Source organism: Triticum urartu, chromosome 4A (genome assembly GCF_056163025.1).
Source record: "Triticum urartu cultivar PI428250 chromosome 4A, HENAU_Tu73, whole genome shotgun sequence".
In the NCBI taxonomy this organism is placed as follows: Eukaryota; Viridiplantae; Streptophyta; class Magnoliopsida; order Poales; family Poaceae; genus Triticum; species Triticum urartu.
In genome coordinates, this window is record NC_141876.1 from 365,080,361 (window position 1) to 365,094,069 (window position 13,709).

A 13,709-nucleotide genomic window follows, 5' to 3' on the forward strand; every position below is an offset into this window, starting at 1 on the left:
TCACCTCCTATCGGTCCATCAGAAACACGTCGGCGATTGCGTTCATGATGGACTTAGCCAAATCCATGCAACAACTGAGCGTCGGCGGCGTCTGCCTCTTGTGCCATGCAGCAACGAATCTGAAGTATGTCGCAGAGTCCATCCTGGCATAGAGAGTCCTCAGGCTCTCGGTGATGCTTGCGGCGTCCTAGACTCGTCACCGGAGCCCGCGGCAGCAAGGAAGTCGAGCTGCTCGAGATCGCGATATGGAAAGCTCGCGGCGGCAGAGCGAGTCAGCCCAGTTCAGCGCGGCCTGCAGTGTGCGGCGCTTGCGTTGATGGCTTCGAAGCGAAACGCGAGCCAGCGCTCTACCTCAGCCAAGCCGGCGCTGCCCGCCTCCATTGTCAGAAGGCCGCCACCGGTGAGGCCACGAGCCCACTGTGGAACGTGTGCGAACCATTAGATGGAGGAGAAAGCGAGGGAGATCTCATTGCCGTCCTTTGTGGGATTTTTGGTGGCGGCAATGTTCGGATCCTAGAGGCAGATCTGGGCGTTATTCTCGTCCAGTAGCTCTGTCTACAACTCTTTTGCCTCCATGGGATCCAACCAATATTTATGGGAGGAATAAGAGGGAGAGGTGAGGCGACGTACAGTTGGACTCTAACCGAGAGTCTGCGTCCTAAAGGAGAGAGACGTACATAAAAGAAGGAAGCGACGGAGACATGTGGAGGAACGCACGGCCCGGCCGATGACCAAACATAGGAAACGAGGCGTAAGATTAGTACCACCTCGGATATAGAAAATAATACGGGCGAAGTGGACAGACGACGGACAGACGAAAAACGGACGAAATTACGGTGGTAAAAAACAATAACCCCTTTATTAATAGGTATAAATATAGATAGATCTGATGTACATAGGTTCATGCATGGCATCTTTTCATAGCTTGTGACAGCTCCACACATCTCACGACTCATGCTTTCTTCTTTTAACTTTCAAATATGAATCTATTATATCTTTTGAACCAAAAGTTATTTTGTGCGTTTGCATCTTCGTATTCTTTGTGACGAGGGCTTTAAAAGAATACCACTTTTGAATACGTTTTCAAACACTTCACTAGATATCAACTATTAATAGTCAACTATTAAGGTTTTTATCAAGTTTCATCAAGTTTTACCAATGTCCTTTTATAAGGTTTCAGGGTTTAGGGTGCATGCTTTAATTTTTAGTATTTTGAAATTTGTTAAACTTATCATTTGTTTTATCAAGTTTTTATAGTTTTCCTAAAAAAACATGCGAGGTGGGATGGGTGAAGCCGCCAAACACTATAAAAAAGTTGTCATGTATGGACCCCATCTAATAAAATAATTAAGGTTTAAAGCACATGCAAAAACCAATCCAGTTTCCGAATCGCGAGGCAATCAGATAGTCCATAGTCCGCGTTCCTCGCCCCGTGCTGCAAATCCTTTCTCCCAAAATGCATACGAATACAAACAATTGTCACATGGATCACCATCCCAAATATTTCGCCATACCTTTTTACCGACATATCTCTACATGTTACCCCCTCCGTTCCTAAATATAAATCTCTTTAGACATTTTAAATAGACTACAACATACGAATGTATGTCGACATATTTTAGAGTATAGATTCGCTCATTTTACTTCATATGTAGTCACTTGTTGGAATCTCTAAAAAGACTTATATTTGGGAACAAAGAGAGTAGAAGAAGTCGAGACAAATAAAAATAACATATATGCACGCATAAATACCACAACACTCACGAGCTAGACGTGCACTACACGCTCTTCATCACTCTGCCCACCATCAATGTTCACGACTATAACACGCACGAAAGACAACTCCGATGAATTCCTTGCGCACAACCAGAATCACCTTTTTATGCCAAGAGGAGCGGAAAGTCGAGGCCACGAGCACTTACTAGTGGAGAGGGAAGCATTACGATCCAGTGATCCACGCCATTCCTGCCGCGAAACCAGAAAAAATCATCAAAAAACCCCAAGAACAAAATAGAAAAGAAATCATAGGGAAATTGAAAGTAGAATCTGAGACTGGCAGAGGTAAAGCTCCAGCCTCCAACCCAGCCCTATTTTACTTCACCACGGCCGCGGCCATTTGTGTGGCCTCCGTCCCCTGTTATCCCTTCTTCTTCCCCGTCTCGCCTCCTCCCTCCTCCTCCTCCCCATCGGCAAACCCCCTCTCGCTCTCCACCGCTCGCCGAGTTTCGCCCAATTCGCGCCCTGCCGGAGCCCGGGTCCACGAAGAGGGCCCCCTTTCGCCGCCCGCGGCGCCGCCGATGAGACTGGCCGCCGCCGCGCCATGCAACCCCCGACGGCCGCTCTGTCTGGTAGGCCCCGACTCCTCGTTAAACCTGCAATTCGGTTAAGCCTCTCCCGTTGCCTCGCCTTAGGTTTTTGAGGGGAGAATTCTGCTTTCGGAGCCTGATTTTTTGTTTTTGTTTTGTTCCTGTCGTGCAGCGTCGTCGCTGGAGTTCGCGAGCTCGTGCAGGGCCTTGTGGAAGGGGGGCGGCGGAGCTGGGAGGCCCTACGAATGCAGCGTGCTCTCCTGCGCCTGGAACGCTCCACGCGCCCTCACCGGCGCGCTTGCCAGCACCACGCAGTGCTCCTCCTGTAGCCACGCTGAAGCCGTAGGCGGCGGGAGGCGGCGAGGTCGCCCACGGCAGAGTAACAACAACACGGTGGGTTGCTCCTACCCGTTAGAGATTCTGCTGTATAGCTATGCTGTTGATAATAATTTGGTATTTCTGCTACTTTAGGTTTTTAATAACCGAGTGACAATGGATATTAGTGTTTTATCTCATTTTGGTGGAATTAGTGAAATTACTGATCCGAAATATCAAAACCAAGGTTGATACCTCTAGCCTTTGGGTCAAGGGCCATTGTGAAGTACCTTGTCTCAAGGGAAAAAATTAAATCCCCATTTGTATGACAGGTTATTTCCTTACGTGTTCCATTATCATGTACATCCGTATAGTTTCCATCAGCAAACTCATTTAGGATCAATTGCTGCTAAATGTATTCAAAATGACTTGTGTTATGGAAATATGTGTTCTGTAATCACCTTGTCAATTTCACAACCTGTAATCTCTTGTATGCACTATGCCCTTTGGATTGTCCAACATTGGCATACAGATTGTATGTACTCATACAGGCTTAATGCCTGCCGCCCCACTGTTATTTTCTTAGCTCTCCCATCTTGTTCACAAGATAAGAGTGTCCATTCTATTGCAAGTGGACATCTTTTCAGAAATTGACACACGCCAGGGTTTCATCTATTGACTACTGAGTACTGACTTTAACATAACATATTCATGGTGTGTATATGATAACATTATGGAACTAAATTTGCTTGAAATATACTAATTAGCTTTTGTGTTGTCAGACTGAGTACTTTTGTGTATTTTAGGTGTGGAATTTTAGAAGTTTGATTGCGCATATTCTAAAGTGAGAAACAAATTGGTAGCAGACGGAGGAATTGTTATTCCTTAGAGAAATCGGGCTAATCTCTTGTTTCATTTAGACCGCAGTGAAAGAGTTAATTCAAGATAATCTGAACGAGTGGAAAGGTTCATACATCGAGATCACCCAACAACAGCAAAATCTAAGGCACATGTCTATCCAGAAGAGCATGTTCTTACTTCTTAGCTACCATAAACTATAGACAAAGTATCTAGAGACTGGCTGACATACAATGGTGCTGATACTAATACTGAAATAGTTAATTTTGCGAGTGACTTCTCATACCGATAGTTGGTCACTGTGCGCATTGGTTGCATTTGAAATATTATAATGATTCTTCCTTAATAGTTATTGCCTTTTATTTCCAGTTACTGCACATCACCTGGGCAGAAGACATCAACAAAGGAAAGTTGGGCCATGGTTCATCAGCTAGTTTTGTTTCATCGGGAAAAAAAATCAGATATTGGTCAACTCCTGTGAAATCAACATGGAAGGTTTCCTGCTATTCGTCAGGACCGTTTGACCTTGTTTCTCCAGAAACGTTGTGGGAGGTGTGCCAACAAACCAAAAAGCTCAACACTCTTTGCTCATTTTTGGTGTATATTTAGTTTGTACTAGTCATGTTCACATGCCTCTTATTCTAAAACCAGCTTAAGATTATGATTAATTGCTTTGCTCTATCAACATTTTATTTGCTCACTAGCTTTATGACCATTTCATGATAGTATGTTAATGAATATAATGTTTGTTGTCATTTCTCTTGTTGTTTTGCAAGTATCCAAGCCTATACAACAGCAGCAACAACAAAGCCTTTAGTCCCAAACAAGTTGGGGTAGGCTAGAGCTGAAACCCATAAGATCTCGAAACCAACTCATGGCTCTGGCACGTGGATAGCTAACTTCCATGCACCCTATCCATGGCTAGTTCTTTGGTGATATTCCACTCCTTCAGATCTCTCTTTACGGACTCCTCCCATGTTAAGTTTGGTCTACCCTGACCTCTCTTGACATTATCAGCACGCTTTAACTGTCCGCCATGCATCGGAACTTTAGGAGCCTGCCCTGTGTACGCCCAAACCATTTCGGACAATGTTTGACAAGTTTCGCTTTAATCAGTGCTACCCCAACTCTATCATGTATATCATCATTCCGGACCCGATTCTTCCTTGTGTGGCCACACATCCGTCTTAACATGCGCATTTCCGCTACACCCAACTGTTGAACATGTCGCCTTTTAGTCGGCCAACACTTAGCGCCATACAACATTGAGGGTCGAATTGCCTTCCTATAGAACCTGCCTTTTAGCTTTTGTGGCACTCTCTTGTTATAGAGAACGCCAGAAGTTTGGCGCCACTTCATCCATTCGGCTTTGATTCGATGCTCACATCTTCATCGATATCGCCATCCTTCTGCAACATTGACCCCAAATATCGAAAGGTCTCTTTCTGAGGTACCACCTGCCCATCAAAGCTATCCTTCTCCTTGTGCCTAGTAGTACCGAAACCGAACCTCATTTACTCAGCTAGTTCTACTAAGCTTAAAACCTTTCGATTCTAAAGTTTGTCTCCATAGCTCTAACTTTCTATTAACCCTTGTTTGAATATCATTGACTAGCGCCACATCATCCTGAAAGAGCATACACCATGGGATATCTCCTTATATATCCCTTGTGACCTCATCCATCACCAAGGCAAAATGATAAGGGCTCAAAGCTGACCCTTGGTGCGGTCCTATTTTAATCGGGAAGTCATCACTCATCACTGTCGCCATCACTTGTTTGAACACTTGTCACAACATTATCATACATGTCCTTGATGAGGGTAATGTACTTTGTTGGGACTTTGTGTTTCTCCAGGGCCCACCTCATGACATTCCGCGGTATCTTATTGTAGGCCTTCTCTAAGTCAATGAACACCATATGTAGGTCCTTCTTTTTCTCCTTTTATCTCCATAAGTTGTCGTACCAAGAAAATGGCTTCCATGGTTGACCTCCAAGGCATGAAACCAAACTGATTTTTGGTCACGCTTGTCATTCCTCTTAAGCGGTGCTCAATGACTCTTATCTCGTAGCTTCATTGTTTGGCTCGTCAGCTTAATTCCATGGTAATTAGTACAACTTCTCCATTGTTCTTGAAGATTGGTACTAATATACTTCGTATCCATTCTTCTGGCATCTTGTTTACTTGAAAAATGATGTTGAAAAGCTTAGTTGGCCATCCTATCGTTATGTCTCCGAGGCCTCTCCACACATGAATGGGGATACAATCAGGGCCCATCACCTTGCCTCCTTTAAAGCCTCCCTGATCTTAGACTCCTGGATTCGACGCACAAAACGCTTGCTGGTATCATCAAAGGAGTCGTCCAGCTCAGTGGTAGAGCTCTCATTCTCTCCATTGAGCAACTTGTTGAAGTACTAACACCATCTATGCTTGATCTCCTCGTCCTTCACCAGGATCTGATCTTGATGCATTTGACTTGATTGACATCCCTTGTCTTCCTCTCTCTAATCTTGGCCACCTTATAGATGTCCCTTTTGCCTTCATTCGTGTCTAAGCGATGGTAGAGGTCCTCAAATGCCTGACTCCTTGCTTCCCCACAACTTGCTTTGCAGCCTTCTTTGCCACTTTGTACTTCTCTATGTTGTCTACACTCCTATCTAGGTGTAGGTGTAGGTGTCTGAAACAATCTTTCTTCTCCTTAATAGCCTTTTGGACATTGTTGTTCCATCACCATGTATCTTTAGCTTCTACTTCTCCTGGTCACACCAAACTCCTCGAAGCCACCTTATGAATGCAAGTTGCCATCTTCATCCACATATTGTTTGCATCACCTCCTTCCTCCCAAGGGCACTCCTTGATAACCCTCTCCTTGAAAGCCTGGGCTGCCTCCCCCTTGAGCTTCCACCACTTCATTCTAGCGACTTTGGCGCGCTTATCCCGCTGGACACGAATCCAAAAGCGGTAGTCAGCCACCACAAGCTTATGTTGAGGGACACCACTCTCTCCTGGTATCACCTTACAATCTAGGCAAGCACCCCTGTCTTCTCTTCCCGAGAGGACGAAATCAATCTGGCTTGAGTGTTGGCCACTACTAGAAGTCACTAGATGGGATTCTCTCTTTTCAAAGAGGGTGTTAGCTACGATCATGTCGTAGGCTAGAGCGAAGCTTAAGACATCTTCTCCTTCTTGATTCCTGATGCCATAGCCAAAGCGCCCATGCACCCCTTCAAAACCTGTGTTAGATGTACCTATGTGGCCATTGAGGTCTCCTATGAAGAGCTTCTCGCCAATAAGTACACTACTAACCATGTCCTCCAGGCCTTCCCAGAACTCCCTCTTGGTGCTCTCACTGTGGCCTACCTACGAGGCATACGTGCTGGTAACATTGAGAACTAAGTCCCCGACTACCAGCTTGACCAGGATAATTTGGTCCCCTTGCCTCTTGACGTCTACCAGTCCATACTTGAGGCTCTTGTTAATCAAGATGCCTACTTCATTTCTGTTGGTAGCTGTCCCGTGTACCACAACTTGAAGCCGGTATCCTCCGCTTCCTTTGCCTTCTGTCCCCTCCATTTGTTTTCTTGGACACATAGGATATCAATACCTCTCTTCACCGTTGTGTCAACTAGCTCCCGTAACTTAGCTGTCACAGACCCTATGTTCCAGCTCCCTAAGCAGTCCTACTAGGCTCCGACCATATACAATAAAATCAAATAGCCTTTTGGTGCCTTACTACTGTAACACCACATGCACTTCCTTAATCTTGTCGATACATTTTACATTACAATAATGAAAAAAATAAGCGACATTTTTCTTCATATTTTTAGAAAATGTGAAAACATCCAAGGTAAACACTGACTTGGTAGCACGGTTGTTGTTATTCTTGGTTTGGCATATTTAATGTTCAAGGATCACTCCTGAAATGCAACTAATATTTGTTTTTGTTCGAGCCAAGGTTGAATTTTTTAATTGCATGTTAACTATTAATGCTGTGACATAACAGAGTCTCAGACCAGCTATCTCATACCTTCAACCTGAAGAGTTGAACTTCGTACATGACGCTTTAAAGGTAATACATTTGATATTGCTCTTCCATGTGCTTCTGAATAATATTCTAGACTGGCTGATTCCTCCGAGAATGCATCAAGAATCCGTGTCATGATAGTTTATTGTCTAATGCAGTTAGCATATGAAGCACATAATGGGCAGAAACGCCGGAGTGGGGAACCTTTCATCATTCATCCTGTTGAAGTTGCTCGTATTCTTGGGGAGCACGTGAGTAGTAGTATATCATTGAACCTGTAATGGCATATTTTTCTCAAGTATCCTAGTATGAACATAATGAAGTCAGGCTGTGCTCTACTCTATGGACATAACTAGGAACTTGACTGGGAATCAATCGCTGCTGGTTTATTGCATGACACTGTTGAAGATACTGACATGGTTACTTTCGAAACAATCCAAAATGAGTTTGGGGCAACAGTAAGTCGTATTGTTGAAGGGGAAACAAAGGTATACTTTTCATCTCACCTGTTCACATTTTCTATTGTACTACTAACTGTAAACTTATATTATCTTGATATAGTTTCACTGCAATCATAAACCTATTTAATCACAAATACAGGTGTCTAAGCTAGGGAAACTTCAATGCAAAAATGAGGGTAGTTCAAAACAAGATGTCAAAGCTGAAGACTTAAGACAGATGTTTCTTGCAATGACAGAAGAGGTATTTATCCCATATAGAATGTTTCAGCGGCAGCATTTTGAAGTCTAGTTTCCCAATAAAATGAAATAATAATTTTCTGCAGGTTCGTGTAATCATTGTGAAACTGGCAGACAGGTTGCATAACATGCGTACTCTTACACATATGCCTCAGCACAAGCAGGTATGTTCTTATTTTCATTGGTATAAGATCTCGCTGTAACTCAGTGCCATCTTATTGTAAGCACTGCTTTTTCCAGTATGCCATCGCCATGGAGACACTGCAGGTTTTTGCACCCCTAGCAAAACTTCTCGGAATGTATCAAATAAAGGTACTTTTGATGAAATCGCCTTAAATGATAGCCATTATTGTTGTGCATGGTCCAACTAATTTCATTACGGTGATACTTCTTTTATGTTACTGATATGTTGTTTTTGAACAGTACATTCTACTTTGCTACTTTTCAATGTTTGCTTTTACCTCTGTTGAAATGTTAGATTTTGCTTATTTCACCGAAAACTTGATTATACAAATGTATTGGGGGACTCTCAGTTGACCTTCAAGTTCAGTTACAAACCCAAGCATCCAGCTCCTTGGTTTTTTTAAACCAGAACATTTGTTCCCTGTGATGGTGGCTTTGGGGGACTTCAATTGACCTACTGCCAAAGTCAAGGGGCCAAAGAAATATGTTCCCTTATCTTATATATAAAGCAGATGTTTATACATGGTATATTACAGTGTTAAAAAATGCGCCCTTATGCGTTTTTTTTGTATGTGTCATACTCTGTAGATCCATGCAATGCGAATAATGTTTATGTTATCTCAAGGAAGCATCTTACAGTGCCATCTGATTCTTAACTCTGTGCAATCTTAGTAGTTTGGTTATTCCATTTGATGACTAACACTTAACATTGCAGTCTGAGTTAGAGTATCTGTCCTTCATGTACATGAATCCTGGTGATTTCGCTGAACTAAGGAAAAGAGTTGATGACATCTTCAAAGCCCATGAACAAGAATTGGAAGAGGTTCTCTCTTTTGATATTGCGCACTAACATGTTTTTGCATTTAGTGTTGAATTATGTTTCTTGACTTCTGCGATTTTCAATTCCAGGCAAATAAAATCCTAAAGCAAAAAATTGCTGAGGATCAATTTCTTGATCTTGTGAGTGTTGAAACAGAAGTGCGCTCAGTGTGTAAAGAACTTTACAGGTAGAACAAACATGCTACTCCATAGTAAAATGAGCGATGTCTTTAGACTTTACCTTGGTTATGATAAGTTTATTTTATTAGATGGGCATTTAGACTGCACAGTCTCTATGTCTACTTAGTGATGCAATTTCTGTATATGATATAGATGTGCTTAGCTTATTGTTCTATATGGCCTGTTTCTTCTCAAAAAACGAATTTCGAGGGGCATACTAGTCGCCACACAATTTCTTTGTTTATTATAAAAAGGAAAAATAATTTGTTTTGCCACTGTATCGCATTATTGGCAAAACATCAGTTCACAATTTGGCACAGTTAAGGAAATTGGTTTTTGCTGCTGCATAGTCTTTTGTTCAGCTGACCTCTCATTTACATTTTACAACCGAAAAATCAAACAATGTGTAGTCTTATTAGAAGGTAATTATTACGAGGTTCCATGTTTGAAATAGGCTGTAAGATTTGTTTTGTTGGTGGATTGTTGATTGTTTGGATCATCTTGCAGCATTTATAAAACCGCTATCAAATCCAAGAGTTCATTAAACGAGGTAAATCAGGTTGCTCAGGTGCGATGTTCTGAATATCTTTATAGGTGATTATTCCTGCTCAGTTTATCATCTTATGAATGTCTTAGTAAAACATGTTTTTATATTGTTCAGCTGCGGATCATCATAAAACCAAAATCCTGCAATGGTGTTGGGCCACTGTGCACCGCACAACAGGTAATGTTATATACTAAGTATTATCTTGTTTATGCAGTCAATTTATCGCTGATGCACAAGTATGTTTGATACAATTCAGATCTGCTACCATGTCCTTGGTCTTGTTCATGGCATATGGACACCCATACCTCAAGCTGTGAGTTATGCGCCCTCTGTTATTCAATGTTGTTTTGACTTACTCTGCTTCTATCATTTTTCTAAAACTCAGCTATGCCGATAGGTTAAAGATTATATTGCAACTCCAAAGCCTAATGGCTATCAAAGTCTACATACTACAGTGATACCGTTTCTTAATGAGAGTATGTTCCATTTGGAAGTTCAGGTAATGTTGCCTACTCTTAGCAATTTAAGCTAGAGAAAGTATAAGATTGATTTTAAGACACAAATTATGCTCCAACTGTATTGCAGATAAGAACAGAGGATATGGATCTGATAGCAGAAAGAGGCATTGCTGCACACTACAGTGGAAGAGGGGTGGTTTCAGGACCTGTTCATCCTGGAATATCTAGTGGAAGAAATTTAGATGGGAAAGTGATCTGTCTTAACAATACAGGCTTTGCTCTGAGGGTATATGTTTTATTACTTAGTATAATTGCAGTAGTTTGTTAAAGCTTATTGCAGTTCACATTATTTCTTTTACCTCGCTTGACTAAAAAAAATCCTCCAATTATTTGTCATCTCCCATAGATTGGTTGGCTAAATGCAATCCGTGAATGGCAAGAAGAGTTTGTTGGTAACATGAGCTCTAGGGAATTTGTGGATACTATTACCAGAGATCTTCTGGGAAGCCGTGTCTTTGTGTTTACACCTAAAGGCGAGGTAGTCACTGAACTTGGAGAGCATAGCTTTTCTTTGGGTTTGGCACTTTGCTAACTATATTTTCACTCTCAGATTAAAAACCTGCCTAAAGGGGCCACTGTGATTGATTATGCATATCTGATTCATACAGAAATCGGCAATAAAATGGTAGCAGCAAAGGTTAGTTGTGGAAACATTAGTAGTATGATTTAACAATTAATCATGAGGGTGCTCATGCTCTTTTTTTCAGGTGAATGGTAATCTAGTTTCACCAATCCATGCACTTGCGAACGCTGAAGTAGTGGAGATAATAACTTACGATGTTAGTATTTCTCACACAGATGCATGATTTATTTCTGTTATATTATTCTGACAAATTTAGTAGTGTATTCTTCGTCTTATATTTGGTTGAGATAGGCTTAGTAATGAAAAATTGCCATAATCAGAAGGCTAAGCCCCCCTTTAATCTTGTTCCCCAAATATAAATTTCATAAATTGTGGTTCTGAAATTAATTCAATTGTATAACCATCTAACTAAAAAAATTGTAGTCTCATATTCTTCACTTGTAGTTGAGCTACCAAATTGTTGAATTGCTACAGACAAATCTATACTGCAGCAATAGGATTCCATGGCAGTATGTATTGACATTGACACACATACGTTATCTCTTGAGTATCTGGGTAAACTCGACTTATACACATATTTCCCCCCTTTTGTCTTGTTGCAGAAATTGTCCAGTAAATATGCATTCCAGCGTCATCAGCAGTGGCTGCAACATGCCAAAACCCGCAGTGCTAGGCACAAAATTATGAAAGTAGGTATAATCATCATTGATTTCTTACATTATTAGATGGCTGTAGTAACTAATCGTTTGCATATTCAGTTCTTAAGGGAGCAAGCTGCTCTTTCTGCTGCTGAAATAACGGCGGATGCAGTTAATAACTTTGTCGCTGATCTTGAAGATGAAAGTGACAGTGAGCAGTTAATTCCAACCACACAAAATGAGGACTATAAATTCAATTGGCAGAAGATATTAAGTTCCAACAAGTTATCCTTTGTGAATAAAAATAGCGATGGCTTTTTACCAGTTAACAACGTTCACACGCCAAAGATTAACGGGAAGCACAACAAAACTGTCAAGGAACTAGGCATAAAAATTAATGGTTCAACAGTTCGAGGTGATAGCTCCACTGAGTTCATGCGCCCTGGCGTCCCGGCCTATAAGGAAGTTTTTGCTAGTTTGGATAATTGGAAATGCGGTAAAATTTCCTCTTGGCACAATACAGAAGGCAACTCTATCCAATGGCTTTGCATAGTGTGTGTTGATCGAAAAGGTAATACCCCTTTACCATCAAACTTTTTTACTAAACTGAAAATGCATTACTAGTGTCTACAATGTACCTTCAGAGAGTAATGCCAAGTTTCACTGCAACTATGTTCATCTCCATTTCGTGCCCATGCCTAACTGTTTGTTTATGCTCCTGAAACAGACGCTTCCTTGAATGGATACATTAATTAGTTGAAGCATCAATTAACTTGCAGCATCTATTTTTGGCAATTTATTATGGATCTATGTTATTGAGCTTTCATTGCAAACATTAGTAAAACCATGTCAATTAATTTTTGGGGTGCACAGGGATGATGGCTGAAGTCACTTCGGCTTTGACAGCTTGCGGAATCACCATATGTTCTTGTGTGGTAGGTGGACTGAATTTCCCTCAATAATTTTAGATAGTTCTTTCTGTGTGCAAATTAGGTATCAAGTACAACACGCCATTTTCTTAATTTATTAGTTTTAACTAATCCCTTGGTCCTTGTAATTGCATTTGGCAATCATCTCCATATCTACTGTTTTGTGTTTGACCATCTAAGTTGCAATTTTCAGGCAGAGAGAGATAACAGAAGAGGAATGGGTGTGCTGCTTTTCCATTTTGAGGGAACTGATGAGAATGTGGTACACTCCCTTGGCTGACCTGTATATATTAGTGTTTCTTTACAAGTGTGTATATTCAAACCTAAGTCTGACGGCATAATTGCAGGTGAGCGCATGCTCCAGTGTTGAGATGATTCTTGGTGTTCTTGGTTGGTCTGCTGGGTGTAGTTATAATCCGCTTGGTGTTCTTGAGTGCTAGTGTAGTCGTGATGTGACCTTCATCTCCACTGAAGCTGAGACAATTTTGGAAGCACCAATGGATGAAATGTTTTGGGAGCAGTCAGGTCTCAGTTCCCTTTACTTTGTCAAAGCAGGCAGAGTGAAGGCAGATGAAACTAGAACCAGATGTTACCACGCTTCATTTGGAAGCGAGAGTGTACATAGCTGAGCGAGTAGTATACTGTTAGTGCAGGGATTGGCTGGGTTTATACAGAAAAAGGCCTCCGTGAATGACCAAATAAAGGCTGGTTTCTTCTCTCTTTTTTACCCTTCTGAGGGTTGCATATACTAGTTGTGTAATTGAATGTGCAGCTACAGTTTTTACCTGGAATCTCAGTGTCCCAAAATGTTGACCCTATTTGGATATTTGGTATCATGAATCTCCTTTCTTACCCTATGGTATTGATTCTCTAAGAGGATAACCAGGTCGCATAAGTGCACTCCTGAAGAATTCTTATTTTTTAGCCGATAGGATGGTACTCCATCCCAAAATAAGTGTCTTAATTTTTATAACTTTAATACAAAGTTATACTCCCTCCGTTTTAAAATAGGGAAATACTTACCGTCAACCGATAGATAACTGAGACTTCTTCCGCCACCTCATTTGCGCGACTTGTGTCCAGTGGAGACCCATCATTGCTGTCACACCCAA

The 13,709-nt window shown here is 41.5% G+C and overlaps 1 protein-coding gene across 1 annotated transcript; it reads left to right on the forward strand.

Annotated features, from left to right (window-relative positions):
* The first annotated feature begins 2,059 nt into the window (after window positions 1–2,059).
* On the forward strand, window positions 2,060–13,454 carry RSH1 (RELA/SPOT homolog 1). The gene is made up of 24 exons (XM_048715008.2): window positions 2,060–2,348; window positions 2,479–2,699; window positions 3,849–4,031; window positions 7,482–7,547; window positions 7,661–7,753; window positions 7,859–7,990; window positions 8,103–8,204; window positions 8,287–8,364; window positions 8,441–8,512; window positions 9,099–9,206; window positions 9,293–9,390; window positions 9,890–9,950; window positions 10,044–10,106; window positions 10,186–10,242; window positions 10,327–10,428; window positions 10,515–10,673; window positions 10,794–10,925; window positions 10,998–11,084; window positions 11,155–11,226; window positions 11,633–11,719; window positions 11,789–12,239; window positions 12,542–12,603; window positions 12,791–12,859; window positions 12,945–13,454. Exons 1-24 carry the CDS (start codon window positions 2,321–2,323, stop codon window positions 13,035–13,037), a joined length of 2,676 nt encoding a protein of 891 aa, XP_048570965.1. The 5' UTR covers window positions 2,060–2,320; the 3' UTR covers window positions 13,038–13,454.
* The last annotated feature ends 255 nt before the right edge of the window (window positions 13,455–13,709 follow it).

Excerpts from the sequence above, each read along its gene's own strand:
- RSH1 (XM_048715008.2), top strand. The coding sequence starts at position 2,321 with ATGCAACCCCCGACGGCCGCTCTGTCTG. Across the intron at positions 2,349-2,478 it reads CCCGACGGCCGCTCTGTCTG|CGTCGTCGCTGGAGTTCGCG; the intron begins GTAGGCCCCGAC and ends CCTGTCGTGCAG. Across the intron at positions 8,365-8,440 it reads ATATGCCTCAGCACAAGCAG|TATGCCATCGCCATGGAGAC; the intron begins GTATGTTCTTAT and ends TGCTTTTTCCAG.